The 15705-nt window shown below is 43.6% G+C and overlaps 2 protein-coding genes across 4 annotated transcripts in view; both read left to right on the top strand.

Annotated features, from left to right (window-relative positions):
- Positions 1 to 15705, top strand: part of Glyctk (glycerate kinase) — a 264580-nt gene that overhangs the window by 144417 nt on the left and 104458 nt on the right. The gene's annotated exons all lie outside the window — the stretch shown is intronic.
- Alas1 (5'-aminolevulinate synthase 1) lies at positions 372 to 14123 on the top strand. Of its 3 annotated transcripts, none has more exons than XM_058574803.1 (11): positions 372 to 643; positions 1647 to 1825; positions 3641 to 3868; positions 5066 to 5215; positions 5617 to 5839; positions 6947 to 7131; positions 7744 to 7923; positions 8467 to 8631; positions 10000 to 10268; positions 11455 to 11617; positions 13817 to 14123. In XM_058574803.1, the coding sequence occupies exons 1-11, from the start codon at positions 507 to 509 to the stop codon at positions 13975 to 13977; spliced, it is 2040 nt and encodes a 679-aa protein (XP_058430786.1). In that variant the 5' UTR covers positions 372 to 506; the 3' UTR covers positions 13978 to 14123. The 3 variants fall into 3 exon arrangements, with proteins under 3 accessions (XP_058430786.1, XP_046287247.1, XP_046287248.1); XM_046431291.2 differs by having other exon boundaries at positions 516 to 643; positions 1606 to 1825; XM_046431292.2 differs by having other exon boundaries at positions 523 to 643; positions 1595 to 1825.

Below are 15705 nucleotides of genomic sequence, written 5' to 3'. Positions count from 1 at the left end.
CTTTGTAATGTTTTGAACAACCAATAAAAAAAAAAAAAAAAGATCCAATCTCAGAAACCCTTCCATGTTTTTTTGTTTTGTTTTGTTTTTGTACTGGTGATTGAACCTTGGGGACACTTTACCACTGATCTATATCCCCAGTTCTTTTTGTTTGTTTGTTTAATTTTGAGACAGGATCTCTCTAAATTGCTCAGACTGGCCTCGAACTTGCAATCCTCCTGCCCTGACATCCAGAGTTGCTGGGATTACACGCATGAACCATCACGGCCGGCTAAGAAATCCGTTTTTACTAAGTAGGGCGCCCCCCCTCCCCCGCAGTTGGACCTAGTGGCACTTCGCCTCCGCTTTTGCCCTTCTATGCCCCACAGTAGCAGCTTTGGGTTCTCAGGTACAGGGTAACCAGACGGAAGCTGGAACCCCAGCGGCAGGGCCTGCCCATTCAGCGCCACCGACTCCCCGAGCGCGATGCAGCGCGCCTGCGCGGAGAAAAGCCGCGCCCGGGGCGCATGCGCAGCAGTCAGTCCCGCCGTATATTAGGGCGACAGCGGTCGCGGCCTCTGGTTGCTCGCGGACAAGGACAACGGTTCGTTTGGACTTCTCCGCTTGAGTGCCTGCCGCCGTCGCCGTCAAGGGTTCCGCGCAGGTGAGGGTCCGCGCTCGGATTCGGCGCCGGCCGCAGGGAGCTGCCGCGAGTCCTGCCAGCCCGGACCCCGCTCCCCCGGCCCCTAGACCCCCTCCCCCATCGTCCCAGTCACCCGCCGCTCTGGGTCAGCGTTCATCCCCCAGATCTTCTGCCTGTTCAGCCGCCTCAGCGTTCCCTTTCGGCCCCCTCGCGACATTCCGCCTTTGGCCGCTTTCGAATTCCCTTCTAATACCCTTCCCGTTATTCTTGTCCCCGGGGAACCTTTGACCTCACTCCCCAGGACCACCTCCTCACACCAGACCCAAGTCCCACGATTTTATCGCCCCAGTTTCTGTCCAGGCAGCCCCAGCGCGCTTCCCTTCATTCTCCAGCCTTTCTTTATGCCCCCTTTCTTCTCAGTTCTCCCAGCTCTGGCGGCAGGATCTCCAGGAAATTATTGCTTCAGGGACGCAGGGCTCCCCTGGACTCCTTCCTCGGGTTAGGGGACATGGGAATCAGGAGAAAGTCAGGATCGCAGAGTCCTTCCTCAGTGGACGACAGTGGCTTCTTCCCTAGCTTCACTTCACCTGGGTGTGAGCTAAGGTGTCTTATCTTCACTGTGCATCTCCTTCAAGGAGCTCTGGCCTCCCAAACCTGTTTCTGACTTGTCCCTTTATTTTTCCACCCCCTTGATTATTAATTGTCCTTTTTACTCTATTTGCTCAAGTTAATTTGCAGGTGCTTTTCTGTAGAGCTGGAAAACTAAGAAGTTGTTGAACTGGGTAGATGTGGTCACCACTTCTTTGTTGAGTCCTATGTCAGTGCTGTCCTTGGATATTTTTGAGTGAGATGTGTTAGTATCCCAGGGTACCCTTGGCAAACTGCAGGTGACACCTGAACCCAGTATTGCCTCTTACTTATTTATTTATTTTTGCCTGCTTATTAACAAGCGTTGATGTCACTCATCATCAGTCTTTCTACAGGAGCCAGTATACTTCCCAGACATGGAAACTGTTGTTCGCAGATGCCCGTTCTTATCTCGAGTCCCTCAGGCCTTTCTGCAAAAGGCAGGAAAATCTCTGTTGTTTTATGCTCAAAACTGCCCCAAGATGATGGAAGTTGGGTCCAAGCCAGTCCCTCGCGCTGTATCCACTTCAGCAGTACACTGCCAACAGATCAAAGAAACCCCTCCAGCCAGTGAGAGTAAGTATCATAGGCAATGAAGGAGCAGGTGGGCATGTTTGCTCTCATTGCTAGACTAGAAGCAGTCCTAGTCCTCAGTGAGGGCTCTCTCTGTGTGAGGCTCAGCTCTGTGTATGGATTATCTCATATAATTGTTGCCCTAATCCCACAGGTAGGCACTTTTAATGTTCCTGGCTTTAAAGGTGAATTGGTGACCAGTGTTCCATATGATAGGTTTCTGGATTGCATGTCAGTGTCTGTGAGATTTTAGTGTTTCCCTAGTGCCTCATGTAAATATTCAGTTGGAATGTTCCTCTTCAGCCTTTCTCTCAATAAATGTTTGGGGTTTGGCCTTTGGCTTTTAAAGTAGTGATTTTTTTTTTCCTCTTAAGTTTTTATTTTCTTTTATTATGGCAAAATGCACTTTAGTAAAAGTTTATCATTTTAACAACTTTTAAGTGTACAATCCAGTGGTGTTCAGTATATTCATATTGTTATGCAACCACCACCACCGTCCATCTTTAGAACTTTCTTCATCTTGCCAAACTAAAACTCTGTACCTGTTAAACATTAACTCCCATTCCTCTACCCCCAGCCCCTGGCAACCACCATTCTACTTTCTGTCAATTTGATTGCTCTGGGTACCTCATATAAATGGAAGCCTACAGTCTCTGTTAATGATTTTTTTTTTAATATGTGGATCTGTTTTGTAAATGATTTGTTTTGTTTTTAATAGAGGCCAGAGTTGAATTTGGTCTTGGTCTGGTTCTGCCAGGAGAGGAGGGAGCTTTTCAGATTGCACTTAATCCTAGAGAACATTTCACCTAACAGCTTTTCTTAGGTGTGTTCTCTAGGTGTGGACCAATAAGAAATGAGTGTTCTTTTCTTTAAGAGGGAAGAATTTAATCCATTGTAGGATTTGTTTTCAGGAGTTGCTTGATTGCATAATGTTTGCAGTAATGATGTTTTGAATCCTAAAGCTCTTTGTTTTCCTTTCCCTAGACTTTCTGTAATGAATATGTATTGCTTTTATAATGAATGAAAATAACTGAATTTTCTTTATAGAAAAATTTAATGAGAACTGTAGTAGACACCTTATCCAAGTTATAGGAAAGCTTAGCCAGTGACTCTCACATGAGTATTCCAAAATGATAAAGACAGACTTTTTTAGAAGGAAGGTGAATTAATATTTCAAGGGGGGAAGGGAAGTCATTGTAACCAGAAGCATAATTATCAGGGAGCTGTGTTAAGTCAGCAGCCTCCTTTGATGGATTTAAGTGAAAAAGTAGGTGAGGTATGTGAGTGTGATTTGCCCGTGTTTTTTTTTTTTTTTCTTAGCATACTAATAGTTTGAACTCTGTTTGACAGCAATCCTATTTCTTTTGTTTAGAAGAACATCAGTAATTATGTTAAGCAACCACAAGCTTCTTTATCAAGAATGTATTTAGAAAATATTGGAGAAAACAATTATATGAATACTTTCATTTACCTTAGAGTATGTTCCTGTCCTGAAATGCATTAAGTGGATATAGGGTAGAAATTACTGGCAGTTATACAAATCAAGAACTCTGGAAAAATGGTACTTTTTGGATTTATAGGGAGAAATACTATAGTTCAAGAGATAACTAGAATATGCCAGTGAACCCTTCAAGAAGTGGGGTTTTCAGTGGGGAAGATGGGAAAATAGAGCTATTAGCAGAACCTAATAAATAAGCTTGTGTCTGGATTTTAAAGTAGAATTAATTGTAAAGTTTATCTTTGAGGCAATAAAGAGAAAAAATCTTGTGTACTGTATAAGCAGATTCAATGCCTCACTTTTTCCATTTTCTCTCTCAGAAGACAAAACTGCCAAAGCCAAGGTCCAGCAGGCTCCTGACAGATCCCAGCAGACTCCAAATGGCACACAGCTTCCGTCTGGACACCACTCGCCTGCCATGAGCCAGGGCACTGCAAGCAAATGCCCTTTCCTGGCAGCACAAATGAGCCAGACGGGCAGCAACGTCTTCTGCAAAGCCAGTCTGGAGCTTCAGGAGGATGTGCAGGAAATGCATGCCGTGAGGAAAGGTAACAGAGGAGATGCAAACCATGAGGAAGAGTGCAGAGGTCCTTTGGCTCCTGAGACAGATTTGTGTGTGAGCTGTTATTAGCGTGACATTTGTGTAAACACCTTCCCCTTTTAGGACAAAGGAGGAAGGTCCTTAAGATAGAGGACTGTGTTGCAAAATGTGGGACTTTCTAGTGAGTAATGTGTAGGATGTGGCTATCTTTACAATAACTGCTTGATTTCTGAAAATAACCTGCAATCTTTAGCTACTGTCAACTGTCCTTTGTCCCTTTAGTTTTTCCCTCTGTAGTCATTTGGTAGGATAAAAGGTAGAAAACAGTGTTACTGCAGTGAATGCATGTCCTAGGACTCCTGATTTCTGTGTCTTACAGATGGTCATTGAGTGGCAACCTTAATTCCAGCTGAGTATCCACAGCCCCCTGAAAACCTCACTGACAGCAATTGTGCATATGGCCAAAATTCTTTTCTGTGAACTCTATAGAGATTGGGGTGGGCAGTGGAATGGGTGGAGTGGAAAAGGCACGCCCATCAGCAAGAAAGCTTTGGACTTTAATGTTTATTAAAGCAGGCTAGTAGCTTTGAAAACAAAATAGCACCAAAAGTCAGCTATTACAATACATAAACTAGAAGAAGAGATGCTGCATTATATACTCAGTTACAGTTATTACAACTAACTATGGTTGTGATCCGCTTTTTTGTGAACTAAGTAGTAGCCTTTTTTTTTTGAAGGGGGGCACTGGAGATTGAACTCAGGGACTCTTTACCATTGAGGTACATCCCCAGTCCTTTTCTCATGTGGAAATTGGTCTCAAATTTGCAGTCCACTATTCACCTGCCTCATTCCCTTGAGTCACTGGGATTACAGATGTGTGTGTGCCACCACACCCAGCAGTAAGCCTTTTTTTTTTTTTAGTACTGAGGATTGAACCCAGGGGTGCATAACCACTGAGCCACATCCCCAGCCCTTTTTAAATTTTATTTAGAGACAGAGTCTCACTGAGTTGCTAAATGCCTTATCAAGTTGCTGAGGCTGGCTTTGAACTCATGATCCTCCTGCCTCAGCCTCCTAAGCCACTGGGTTTACAGGTGTGCACCACTGAGCCTTACAGTAAGCTATTTTTGATGGTGTGTCTGGAAAGTATTGTGAACTTGAAATCAAATGTTGATCCCATTTGCCTCTTGTTCTTGTGTTATAGAGGTTGCCCAAACCTCAGTGAACCCCAATGTGATCAATGTGAAGACTGATGGAGAGGATCCAAGTGAATTGCTTAAGAACTTCCAGGATATCATGCGAAAGCAAAGGCCGGAAAGAGTGTCTCACCTTCTTCAAGATAACTTGCCAAAATGTAAGTCTCATTGTCATTTGCCTGATGCAGGAAAGAGTTTGCAACTTAAATGTACCTCAGATTAGAATAAAATTGAATGTCGAGTTAAGGATTAAAAGCCATGATCCTTGCTTGAGTGAGTAGATATTCAGTCTTGGTGATTATTGGTGACAACTAAGTGCTGTTGGTAGCTCACCTTCTCTCTTTTAATACCCCATCACCTACCTACTGGGGACTGGGCCAAACACTTCATACACATAAGTCTTGTTTACCCCTCACAAGATGAGGACGTGAAGTAATTTGCCCAGAACCTCCCCGCTATAAAATGGCTATTCTGGAATTTGAACTCAGGACTTACCTTCCCCCAAACACAGATATGCTTCTGAATCATCAGACTCTACTGTCTTTTGTTTGTTTTTTAGCTGTTTCTACTTTTCAATATGATCGTTTCTTTGAGAAGAAAATTGATGAGAAAAAAAGTGACCACACCTACCGAGTTTTTAAAACTGTTAACCGGAAAGCACACATCTTCCCCATGGCAGATGACTATTCGGATTCCCTCATTACCAAAAAGCAGGTGTCGGTCTGGTGCAGTAATGACTACCTAGGGATGAGTCGTCACCCACGGGTGTGTGGGGCAGTTGTGTAAGTAGCCCTCAGCTTTCAAATGCTGCTGTCATTATTTGGCAAGACATTGAAAATTTTTATAGGTTGGATCTTTTGTAGGGGGTATGTTCAGCAACTGGAAGTGTGCCATAGCAAAATATTATTCTTAGTCTTCAAAAATACCTACAGGTTACTTTTAGAGAAATAATTTGCAGGTAGTGTAGAGCTTCATAGCATGTGAGGGTTTGAACTTACTGGCTCATTAACTATGTACATTAGTTCACTTCCTACCATTCCACAAGTGAGTGTGCCTTTAACACCAAACAGCATTGCTTTTACAGAAACATCCTTGATTGTGGCCGCAGGTGGAGAAATATAAATCTAGCTGCACTAGAGGAAAAGCTATTTAAGAAGGATGATAGATCTCATCATTCATGTCCTTCAGGAGGATTGCCATGGCTAGGGATGCTTGAGAGAGTTGCTGGCCAAATTCTTCAAGAGGCTTTCTAAAGGGCTGGGGATAGAGTTTTGTGGTAGAGTGCTTGGCTTGGCATGTGCCAGGTCCTGGGTTCAATCCCTAGTACAGCCAAAAACACAAGCAAAAAAAGAAGGTTTGCTAAAGAGCATATCCCTGCCACCCAAGGTTCAGCAATAAATGTATATCTTGATATAATATGACTGGTTTATAGTCCCTCTAGAGTTTGCTTTCTTTTAACATGTTGTACTATTGGAAGGAATAGTATTTCTTAGAGGAAGGAGACCTTAATATAAATTAACTTAGCTAATACTAAGTATTAAGTTACTAGTACATGAACACTGTACTTGATGATCCATAGAAATATCCATCATTCCAGTGAGACACCTTCCCTACTTATCTGAAGATGAAGTCAGTTGAACCTTCCAACCCAAAGATTTCACAGTGAGGGGGAGTTTCTAGATCAACACAAGTTTCCGTCTTCTGAATCCTGGAAAGAGGACTATTTACATAGTGTTTAGAACCATAAGCTTAGGAACTGGGGTTGTAGCTCGGTGGTAGAGCACTTGTCTAGCACTTGCGAGCCTCTGAATTCAATCTTCAGCTCCACATAAAAATAAATTACAAAAAAAGAACAATGAGCTTTATTATTATTATTTTCTTTTAAACAGGGAGACTTTGAAACAACATGGTGCTGGGGCAGGCGGTACTAGGAATATTTCTGGAACTAGTAAATTCCATGTGGATCTGGAACGGGAGCTGGCTGACCTCCATGGGAAAGATGCAGCACTCTTATTTTCCTCATGTTTTGTGGCCAATGACTCAACCCTCTTCACTCTGGCTAAGATGATGCCAGGTAAGGAAGGGGGTACTCTTGAGTGAGAAACTTGATACCAATGAAGATTAATAAAGGTCATGTCCTTAAGCTAACCATCTCAGATGTGCTTTGCATTCTAAGAAGTTCCTTTGGGAGAATCTCTTAATTTTTAGTTATTTGTTGATTGAGTTTGGAGTGAGGCACACCAATTTAAAAACATATTAATTACTCACAACAAGAGTATTCTATACCTCTGGACCTTCTCAAAGAAGCACTAGCCAAGCGTGGTAACACACGCTTGTAATCCCAGCTTCCTAAGAGGGGCCATGTCAGGAGGATTATAAGTTTGAGGCCAGCCTCAGCAATTTAGTGAGACCCTGTATCCAAATAAAAAATAAAAAGGACTGGAGATGTAGCTCAGTGGTAGAGCACCTCTGGGTTCAGTCCCCAACTGCCACCCCCTGCCCACATACATACACAAAGAAAGAAACAGTAGTTTTATATCAGGAAAAAAAAATGGCACATTTTTTTTTTTCCCCTAATGAGCATTTAAAGTTATTTTCAGGAAAAGTCTGTGGTTCTCTGTCTAGGAAATAATTTGTCTTTGATGCAGAGGGCAATAAACAGCATTTTTTTTTGCTTTCATGGTAGGTTGTGAGATATACTCTGATTCTGGGAACCATGCCTCCATGATTCAAGGGATTCGGAATAGCCGGGTGTCAAAGTATATCTTCCGCCACAATGACGTCAGCCATCTTAGAGAACTGCTGCAAAGATCTGACCCCTCAGTCCCTAAGATTGTTGCATTTGAAACTGTTCATTCAATGGATGGTAAGTTTAAATTGAGGCTAATCTAAAACTTAAGATGAAAAACTGAGGCTGAATTCTTTAGAGCTAGTTTTTAGAGTGTGTGGTTAATATGCACAGGGTCTTAGATGTGATCTCCAAAACCAAAAAAAGGTACCTTTTGCATTGCATTTATTCTCTTTTCACTCTCTGTTGAGATTCCAGAATTGGTGGACATTGTGTAGATTTTGGGTGAATGTATATTTTCTACTCTGGCTTTTACCAAGCTCTAAAACCCTAAGGTAAATTACAAATAGGAAGAAGTTCATTTTCTTCCCCAAATTAAAAATGGTATCTGAGGGTTGGGGTTATAGCTCAGTGGTCGAGTGCTTGCCTAGCACATGTGAGGCACTGAGTTTGATCCTTAGCACCACATAAAAATAAAATAAATAAAATGAAATATTGGGTTCATTTGCAACTTAAAAAAAAAAGATATCTGATAATGTAAGTTACTCTGTTCTGACTCTAAACAAAACAGAAATTTCTGAAATGTCAAGCTCTTTAGAGTGGTCTCTGATCTTTCCTCAGGGGCAGTGTGCCCACTGGAAGAGCTATGTGATGTAGCCCATGAGTTTGGAGCAATCACCTTTGTGGATGAGGTCCATGCAGTGGGGCTGTATGGGGCTCGAGGTGGAGGGATTGGTGATCGGGATGGAGTCATGCCAAAAATGGACATCATTTCTGGAACACTTGGTATGTGTACTTTGTATGTTCTGTCATCTGCACTAAAATTACATTATCTTAACAGTGCCAAGGACTGGCTTGACTAACTGGGATCGGGTGAGAAGATGGTGTGAGAGCATGCAAAGCTTGCCTTTGCTTGTAAGAAGCCTAAAGAGATAAAAATGTAGGTTGTACACATTTGAGGGTGTTTTTAAGCCTTCGGCAGTTGGCAAAGCAGTTGGAAACACATGTATCAGTCAGCCAAAGTGCCAAGTTAAGGCCTACACTTAGTAAAGGATGGGCAGGCAACAAAGAGTGTCCTTCAGCCCTGTCAAGGGGTCTGAGAGCTTCCTGCAGGCTCAGTGAACTTGGGGCTCTCAGGGGAGCCCTTCCAGGGGAAAGAGGCTTGCTCACCTGGCTCAATTCCATCCATTCTTTCCTTTTAATGCATTCTTAGGACATGGTGTTTTTGAAGGTTTGATCATTGAGAGATGGCAAAACCTGGAGGGAGAAATTTTCTGCTCTAGGAGTTTAAACCCTCCCAGCCCTTCCTCCTGTGGTTCAGCAAGAAATGTTAATTGCAGAACATCATGTTAAGATCTCTGAGATTGGGCTGGAGATGTGGCTCAAGCGGTAGTGCGCTCGCCTGGCATGCGTGCGGCCCAGGTTCAATCCTCAGCACCACATACAAACAAAAATGTTGTGTCAGCCGAAAACTAAAAATAAATAAATAAATATTTAAAAAAAAAAAAAAAGATCTCTGAGAATTCTTCTGGAGTCCTAATCCTGAAACTTGAGATTCATGTTATGTAAAGGACTTGAGAATTGAAAAACAAGTCTGGCCCTCAATCAGACCTAACAGGTTCTGAGTTTTTGTATTCATCTGGCAAATTCTAATTGTTCAGAGTTTTGTTTGCTTAAGTGGGAAGCAACAGGGGTCACATCATAACAGCTAATGCCTTAGCTGGGTAATGATGTTGCAGGGTAATGCTTACAGGGTGATGTGAGCACTGCAACTCAAAATCCCATCCAGAGAGCATGGAGTGCAGAAGAGGAGAAATGGAGCTTTGCTGGCTTGCAGAGTAGGAAGCCTGAGTGGGAGAAGCAGGTGAGAATAAAAGGGTGGGAGGAGAGGCAGCTTCCTGATCCCTGGGCACACTGAGACCAGTCACAAGGCTCCCAGCCTGCTCTGAGCTTGGCCATGTGACTTTGGACAGGATCCTTACATAATCTTTTTCAGTTGTTCTCTCATAAACATGAGTGGACATCCCTTTACTTCTGTCAGTCTTGGTTCAAAGAAAGAAGATAAGGAGAAAAGTAAATGTGTTGAGGCTCTGCAACACCTTGCTGTGTACATTTTGAAGCTATTGCTGATATAATGAGACTCTCTCTTCCTAGGCAAAGCCTTTGGCTGCGTTGGTGGGTATATTGCAAGCACCAGTTCTCTGATAGACACCGTACGGTCCTATGCGGCTGGCTTCATCTTCACTACTTCCTTGCCACCCATGCTGCTAGCTGGAGCCCTGGAGTCTGTGAGGATCCTGAAAAGTGCAGAGGGTCGGGCCCTTCGCCGCCAGCACCAGCGCAATGTTAAACTCATGAGGCAGATGCTAATGGATGCTGGCCTCCCGGTCGTCCACTGCCCCAGTCACATCATCCCTGTGCGGGTAATGGCCTGACTGTGATTGGAAACCTTGGGGGCTGCACCTCCGTACATGATGTTCGGATGTTCTGGTTTCCTCTTCCTGAAATTGGTCTTAGGCAGGGTGACTTCCGGGGCTAAGGGCTGCAACTAGTGGCCCACTGCAGTATATCTGCTTTTGGCTGCCTTACAATGAGAATGAAGCCAGCCTTTCGACCCAGCAGGCTGAAGCAAAGCTTCCCTCTCCAGATCACTGAACTTAATAGGGTAAACACAGCTCATATCTGGAAAGCTGCAGAAGCCTATAGAGAACATAGTTGTGTAAAATAAGCAGGTTTATACATCCTGGGAATGAAGACTAGCTGGTTTGAGAAACACTGGCTTGGGCTGGGATTGTGGCTCAGTGGTAGAGCGCTTGCCTAGCATGTGTGAAGCACTGGGTTCAATCCCCGGCACCACATAAAAATAAACAAATAAAATAAAAGGTATTGTGTCCATCTACAACTAAAGAAAAAATATTAAAGAAAAAGAAAAGTGCTGGCTTCCCCATGTGAGGCCTGGGAGGGGAGCCTTGTGAGGTTTACTTCTTATGTGCTTAGGTTCTCTAGTTGTCCCTGAATCAGCTTCTTTAAATTGCAGGTGTTGGACCAAGCAGGGTGGCACACCTGTAATCCCAGTACTTCAGGAGGCTGAGGCAGGAGGATTAAAAGCTTGAGGCCAGCCAGGCGGGGTGGCACGCACCTGTAATCCCAGCAGCTTGGGAGGCTGAGGCAGGAGGATTGTGAGGCACTAAGCAATGGCGAGGCACTAAGCAACTCAGTGAGAGGCTGTCTTTAAATAAAATACAAAAAAGGGCTGGGGATGTGGCTCAGTGGCTGAGTGCTCCTGAGTTCAAGCCTCTGTACCCCCCGCCCCCCCCCCCAAAAAAAAAAAGCTGGGGGCCAGCCTGGGCAACTTGGCAAGACCCTGTCTCATAAAGGGCTAGAAATGTGACTCAGTGACCCTGGTTCAATCCCCAGTACTGAAAATAAATAAATAGATAGTTAGATAGATACATAGTAGGGGTTTGGGCAGTTGTCCCTCTCCACCAAGCTTGTACATACTACCACAGTATGACCTTAAGCCTGAGCCTCACAGGCACTCTGTGGTTATCTTCTGTAAGAGATAGCCAGTCCTATTCTGACCCTACTTTATGCTCTCTTGGAACTTAGGTTGCCGATGCTGCTAAAAACACAGAAGTCTGTGATGAAATGATGAGCCGACATAACATCTATGTCCAAGCCATCAATTACCCCACAGTGCCACGCGGGGAGGAGCTCCTACGGATTGCTCCCACCCCTCACCACACACCACAGATGATGAACTACTTCCTTGGTGAGTACCTGTAGAGTTGGGGGAGCCTCCCTGAAACCTTGTGTCTGTCTGTGCAGTGTTTATCACTGAAGCCTTTCAGAGGCAAGCAGATTTGTTTCTTCATTTTTCATGTTATTAAGAATGCCCTCAGATTGGGGAGTGAAGGGAGGGGAGGGGACATGGGGTAGGAATGATAGTAGAATGAATCAGACATTATTACCCTGTGTGTATATATATGATTACATGACCCGTGTAACTCTATATCATGTACAACCAGACGAATGAGAAATTGTACTCCATTTATGTATGATGTGTCAAATTGCATTCTATTGTTATGTATAACTAATTAGAACAAGTTTTTAAAAAAGAATGCTCTCAGATGGTACAAGACTCTAAAAGTCATTTAATTGTTTGACTCAGCTTTAAGAGCATGCAGTGTCTTTCTGGAAACTCTGAGGGAGCCTATAAGTCCACTCTGTGTGTTCTTAGGACTGCCTGCTTAAGGGTACATCAATGGCTGTCACTGGGGAGGAGAGGTCTCTAAAGGCATGGATCTGCCCTTGGACCCCAGAGTCTAGCTTACATGCTCTCCACATGTGGTCTTGAACCAACCCTACACCTTACCCCTTCTGGTAAAAAAATTTTCTCAACATTTTATACAGCTCAATACTGCTGCTCCCTAGCCCCTGTGTCCAACCCAAAGGCAGAGACTGCCACAGATTGCCATTGCCTCAAAAGGGTATTACTCCTGGGCCTTCCCAAGATGGGAGACTTTAGACAGACTCTGTTCTGTTAGAAGTGCTGTTTTCACAGGTCTATAATTGTAGCTACTTGGGTGGGTGAGGCAGGAGGATCACAAGTTAGAGGACAGCCTGGGCAACTTTAGTGAGATCCTGTCTCAAAAGAAAAATTTAAAAGGACTGGGAATTTAGCTTAGTGTTAAGAGTACTTACCTAACAAGTATGAAGCCCTGGGTTCAATCCCTAGTACTGGAGGAAAAATAAAAAGCTCAGCTTTTTTTACTTTGTTTCGGTTTTGGTTTTAGGTGTCAGGGATTGTACCTAGTGCCTTGTGAATGCTAAGCACACACTTTACTACTGAACCATGCCCCCAACTCCCAAAATGCTCAAGTATGGTAATAGAGCAACATCTGACCTGAAGGCTTGGGAAATAAGGCCCAACTCTTTTTAAAAATTGTTACAGTAGCTTTTTTGAGATATAATTCACATGCCATAAAATTCACCTATACAGTCTGGGCTGGGGTTGTAGCTCAGTGGTAGACCACTTGCCTAGCACATATGAGGCACTGGGTTCGATCGCCAGCACCACATAAAAATAAACAAAATAAAGGTATTGTGTCCATTTGTTTGTTTAAAACAAATAAACAAACTGTACAGTTCAGTGGGTTTTAGCCTCATCCGCATTGTTGTGCATCCATCACCTCTGATTCAAGAACATTTTCACCACTCCAGAGAGAAAAACCCCATATCCATTAGCAATCACTTCCCTTTGCCAGGTCCTGTCCACCACTAATCTACTTTCTGACTGTCTGGATTTGCCTATTCTAGACATTTCATGTAAGTGGAACCATATGGTATGTGGTGCTTGATGCCAGAACTCTTCACAGCACAATGTTTTCAAGGTTCATCGATGTTGTAGCATTGATCAGCACTACATTTCTTTCTTTTCTTTTTCTTTCTTTCTCCCCAGTACTAGAGATTCAGCCCAAGGCTTCACATATGTTAGTCAAGTGCTCTACCACTGAGCTACATCCCCAACCCTTCATTTTTAATTTTTATTTTATATTAAGACAGGGTCTTGATAAGTTGTCCACGCTAACTTAGAACTTCTAATCCTCCTGCCTCAGCCTCCAAAGTTGTTGACATTACATGTGTGCACCACCATGCCTGGCTCCACTTTCACATTTTGTTTTTCCATCAGTTGACTTTTAAAAAATATATATCTATTTATTTTTTTTAGTTGTAGTTGGACACAATATCATTATTTTATTTATTTATTTTTATATGGTGCTGTGGATCCAACCCAGGGCCTCACACGTGCTAAATGAGCGCTCTGCCCCTGAGCCACAACCCCAGCCCCAGTTGACCATTTTGAATAATGCTGCTGTGAATGTTCATGTACAAGTTTTTGTGTGGATATGTTTTCATTTCTCTTGGACAGATACTCCCTATAATATTTAAAAATTATTTCTCCTCATAGAGAATCTGCTTGCCACGTGGAAGCGAGTGGGGTTGGAACTGAAGCCACATTCTTCAGCAGAGTGCAACTTCTGCAGGAGGCCACTGCATTTTGAAGTGATGAGTGAAAGAGAAAAATCTTATTTCTCAGGCCTGAGCAAGTTGGTGTCTGCTCAGGCCTGAGTGTGACTTCAGTTACTCCATATAACTCAGCCATTATCATATCCAGATAGTCATCAGAATTATCTTTATATGTGCATTAAATTATATTAAATCTTAATCTATAGTTAAAATATAGTCCTGAAAATAAATTCTTGTTTAAGTGATAAGTGTTTCTGCTATTGGCTACTGAATCAAAAAATAATTTGAATTCAGTTTGTATTATAGAGATATATAAACCATAATGGCTGCAGACCCTGCTGGAGTGTCAGAAACTCCTCCTCTGCTTGAACCTTATCACCTCTTTAACACCTTCTGCACCCATGGAGGACCCAGCAGCACCCAACAATCAAACAGTTCTGAAAGCAGTGACACCACTGTGCAGCTGATTTCTCTTTATATTTTTGCCCTCACAATCTGGACTAGGCAGTTCATGCATATCAGCAGTCTTGCTGCAGCTCTTTCCCCGCAATTTCCCTCTCCACCTCTGCCTTGACCTCATACCTACCACTAAAAGTTGAACTATCAGGAGGGACAGGCTTGCCCTTGCCCACCACATCCCCCAGGCTGATGGCTTCCTGACATGTAGTCAGGTCTTCCCTGGCAAAACTCGAGGGGTTCGTGTGCCTCACCCTGAACCTCTGGGCTTGTATTTTGGGTCTTCCTGCTTCTTGCACATTCCTACAGCTATCCCTTGTTTTTACTGTCGTGAATTTCTCCCCTTCCACTGGCCCATTCCCATGGGCATGCAGTAGGCTTCTTCACCCATCTTAGCAATAAGCAAGCTCTCCTTCAGGATAGACCCCCTTATAGCTGTCGCCTCTCTATTCTGCACTTTCTGCATCACCTTCCCCATCAGTCTTGTCATCCCTGTTCCTATAGAGGCTGTTCTTTTCTCACCACATCTTCTGTGTCTTGCAAAATCCAGTGACCTATCCTATCTTCTTTTCATTGGATCCCTCAGTGATATTGGAGGTGGCTGACCTTGGCCTTTTTAAAAAAAAAAAAAAACAGATTCCTCACCTAAGCTTCTATTCCACTAACCTCTCTTGATTGTCTTCCTCCTTCATGAGCTGGTTCTCCTCGGTCTGTTTGGATCCTCTTGTGAATGTTGATGACCCCAATGGGCTCATTTCTGATGCATGCAACACTTCCCACCCCATGTGATCTGTCGTGGGCTATCAGTTCCATCTGCATGCAACCACCTACCACCTCTGGGTAGCAAGCAAGAACGATCTAGGCCCACACTGGTTTAGGCAGCACCCCGAGTCTGCCCACCCCTGCTGCTCATGTGGTCTGACATCTACCCAGGTGCTCAGGCCTCTCATTTGAAAGGCAGCTCTGTCCTTCCATCACATGTACACTGTTAGCAAGTCCTCTGAGTTCTTACTCTAAACACATCTCAGGCCAGGCCACTCTTACCTCCTCCACTGCTGCCAAATACACCTGCCTCTACTCCAACAGTGGCCTGAGAGGTCTTATTAAAAAAAAAAAAAAAAAAAAAAAGTCAAATCATGTTCCTCCTCTGTAGAAAACATTCCTGAGTCTTCCAGTTGGAGTGAGATTAAATTCTAAAATCCTTTCACAGGCTGGCCATGTTGGGGTTGGACTCCCATCCAGCTTCCAGCCTCATCTTTCATCCATCCTTATTTACCCACTCTCTGTTTATATTAATGTTGGGTCTCACTTCTGGGTCCCAAATACTAAAGTTCTTTCAGCCATTCTTTATCTGTCTGGATTTTCTTGCCCTGG

Source organism: Marmota monax, unplaced genomic scaffold (assembly GCF_021218885.2).
Source record: "Marmota monax isolate L192 unplaced genomic scaffold, Marmota_monax_Labrador192_F-V1.1 WCK01_AAM20220418_F8-fsc00022, whole genome shotgun sequence".
Classification (NCBI taxonomy): domain Eukaryota; kingdom Metazoa; phylum Chordata; class Mammalia; order Rodentia; family Sciuridae; genus Marmota; species Marmota monax.
The sequence above is the reverse complement of the archived record's forward strand: the minus strand, read 5'-3'. Positions and strand labels throughout refer to the sequence as shown.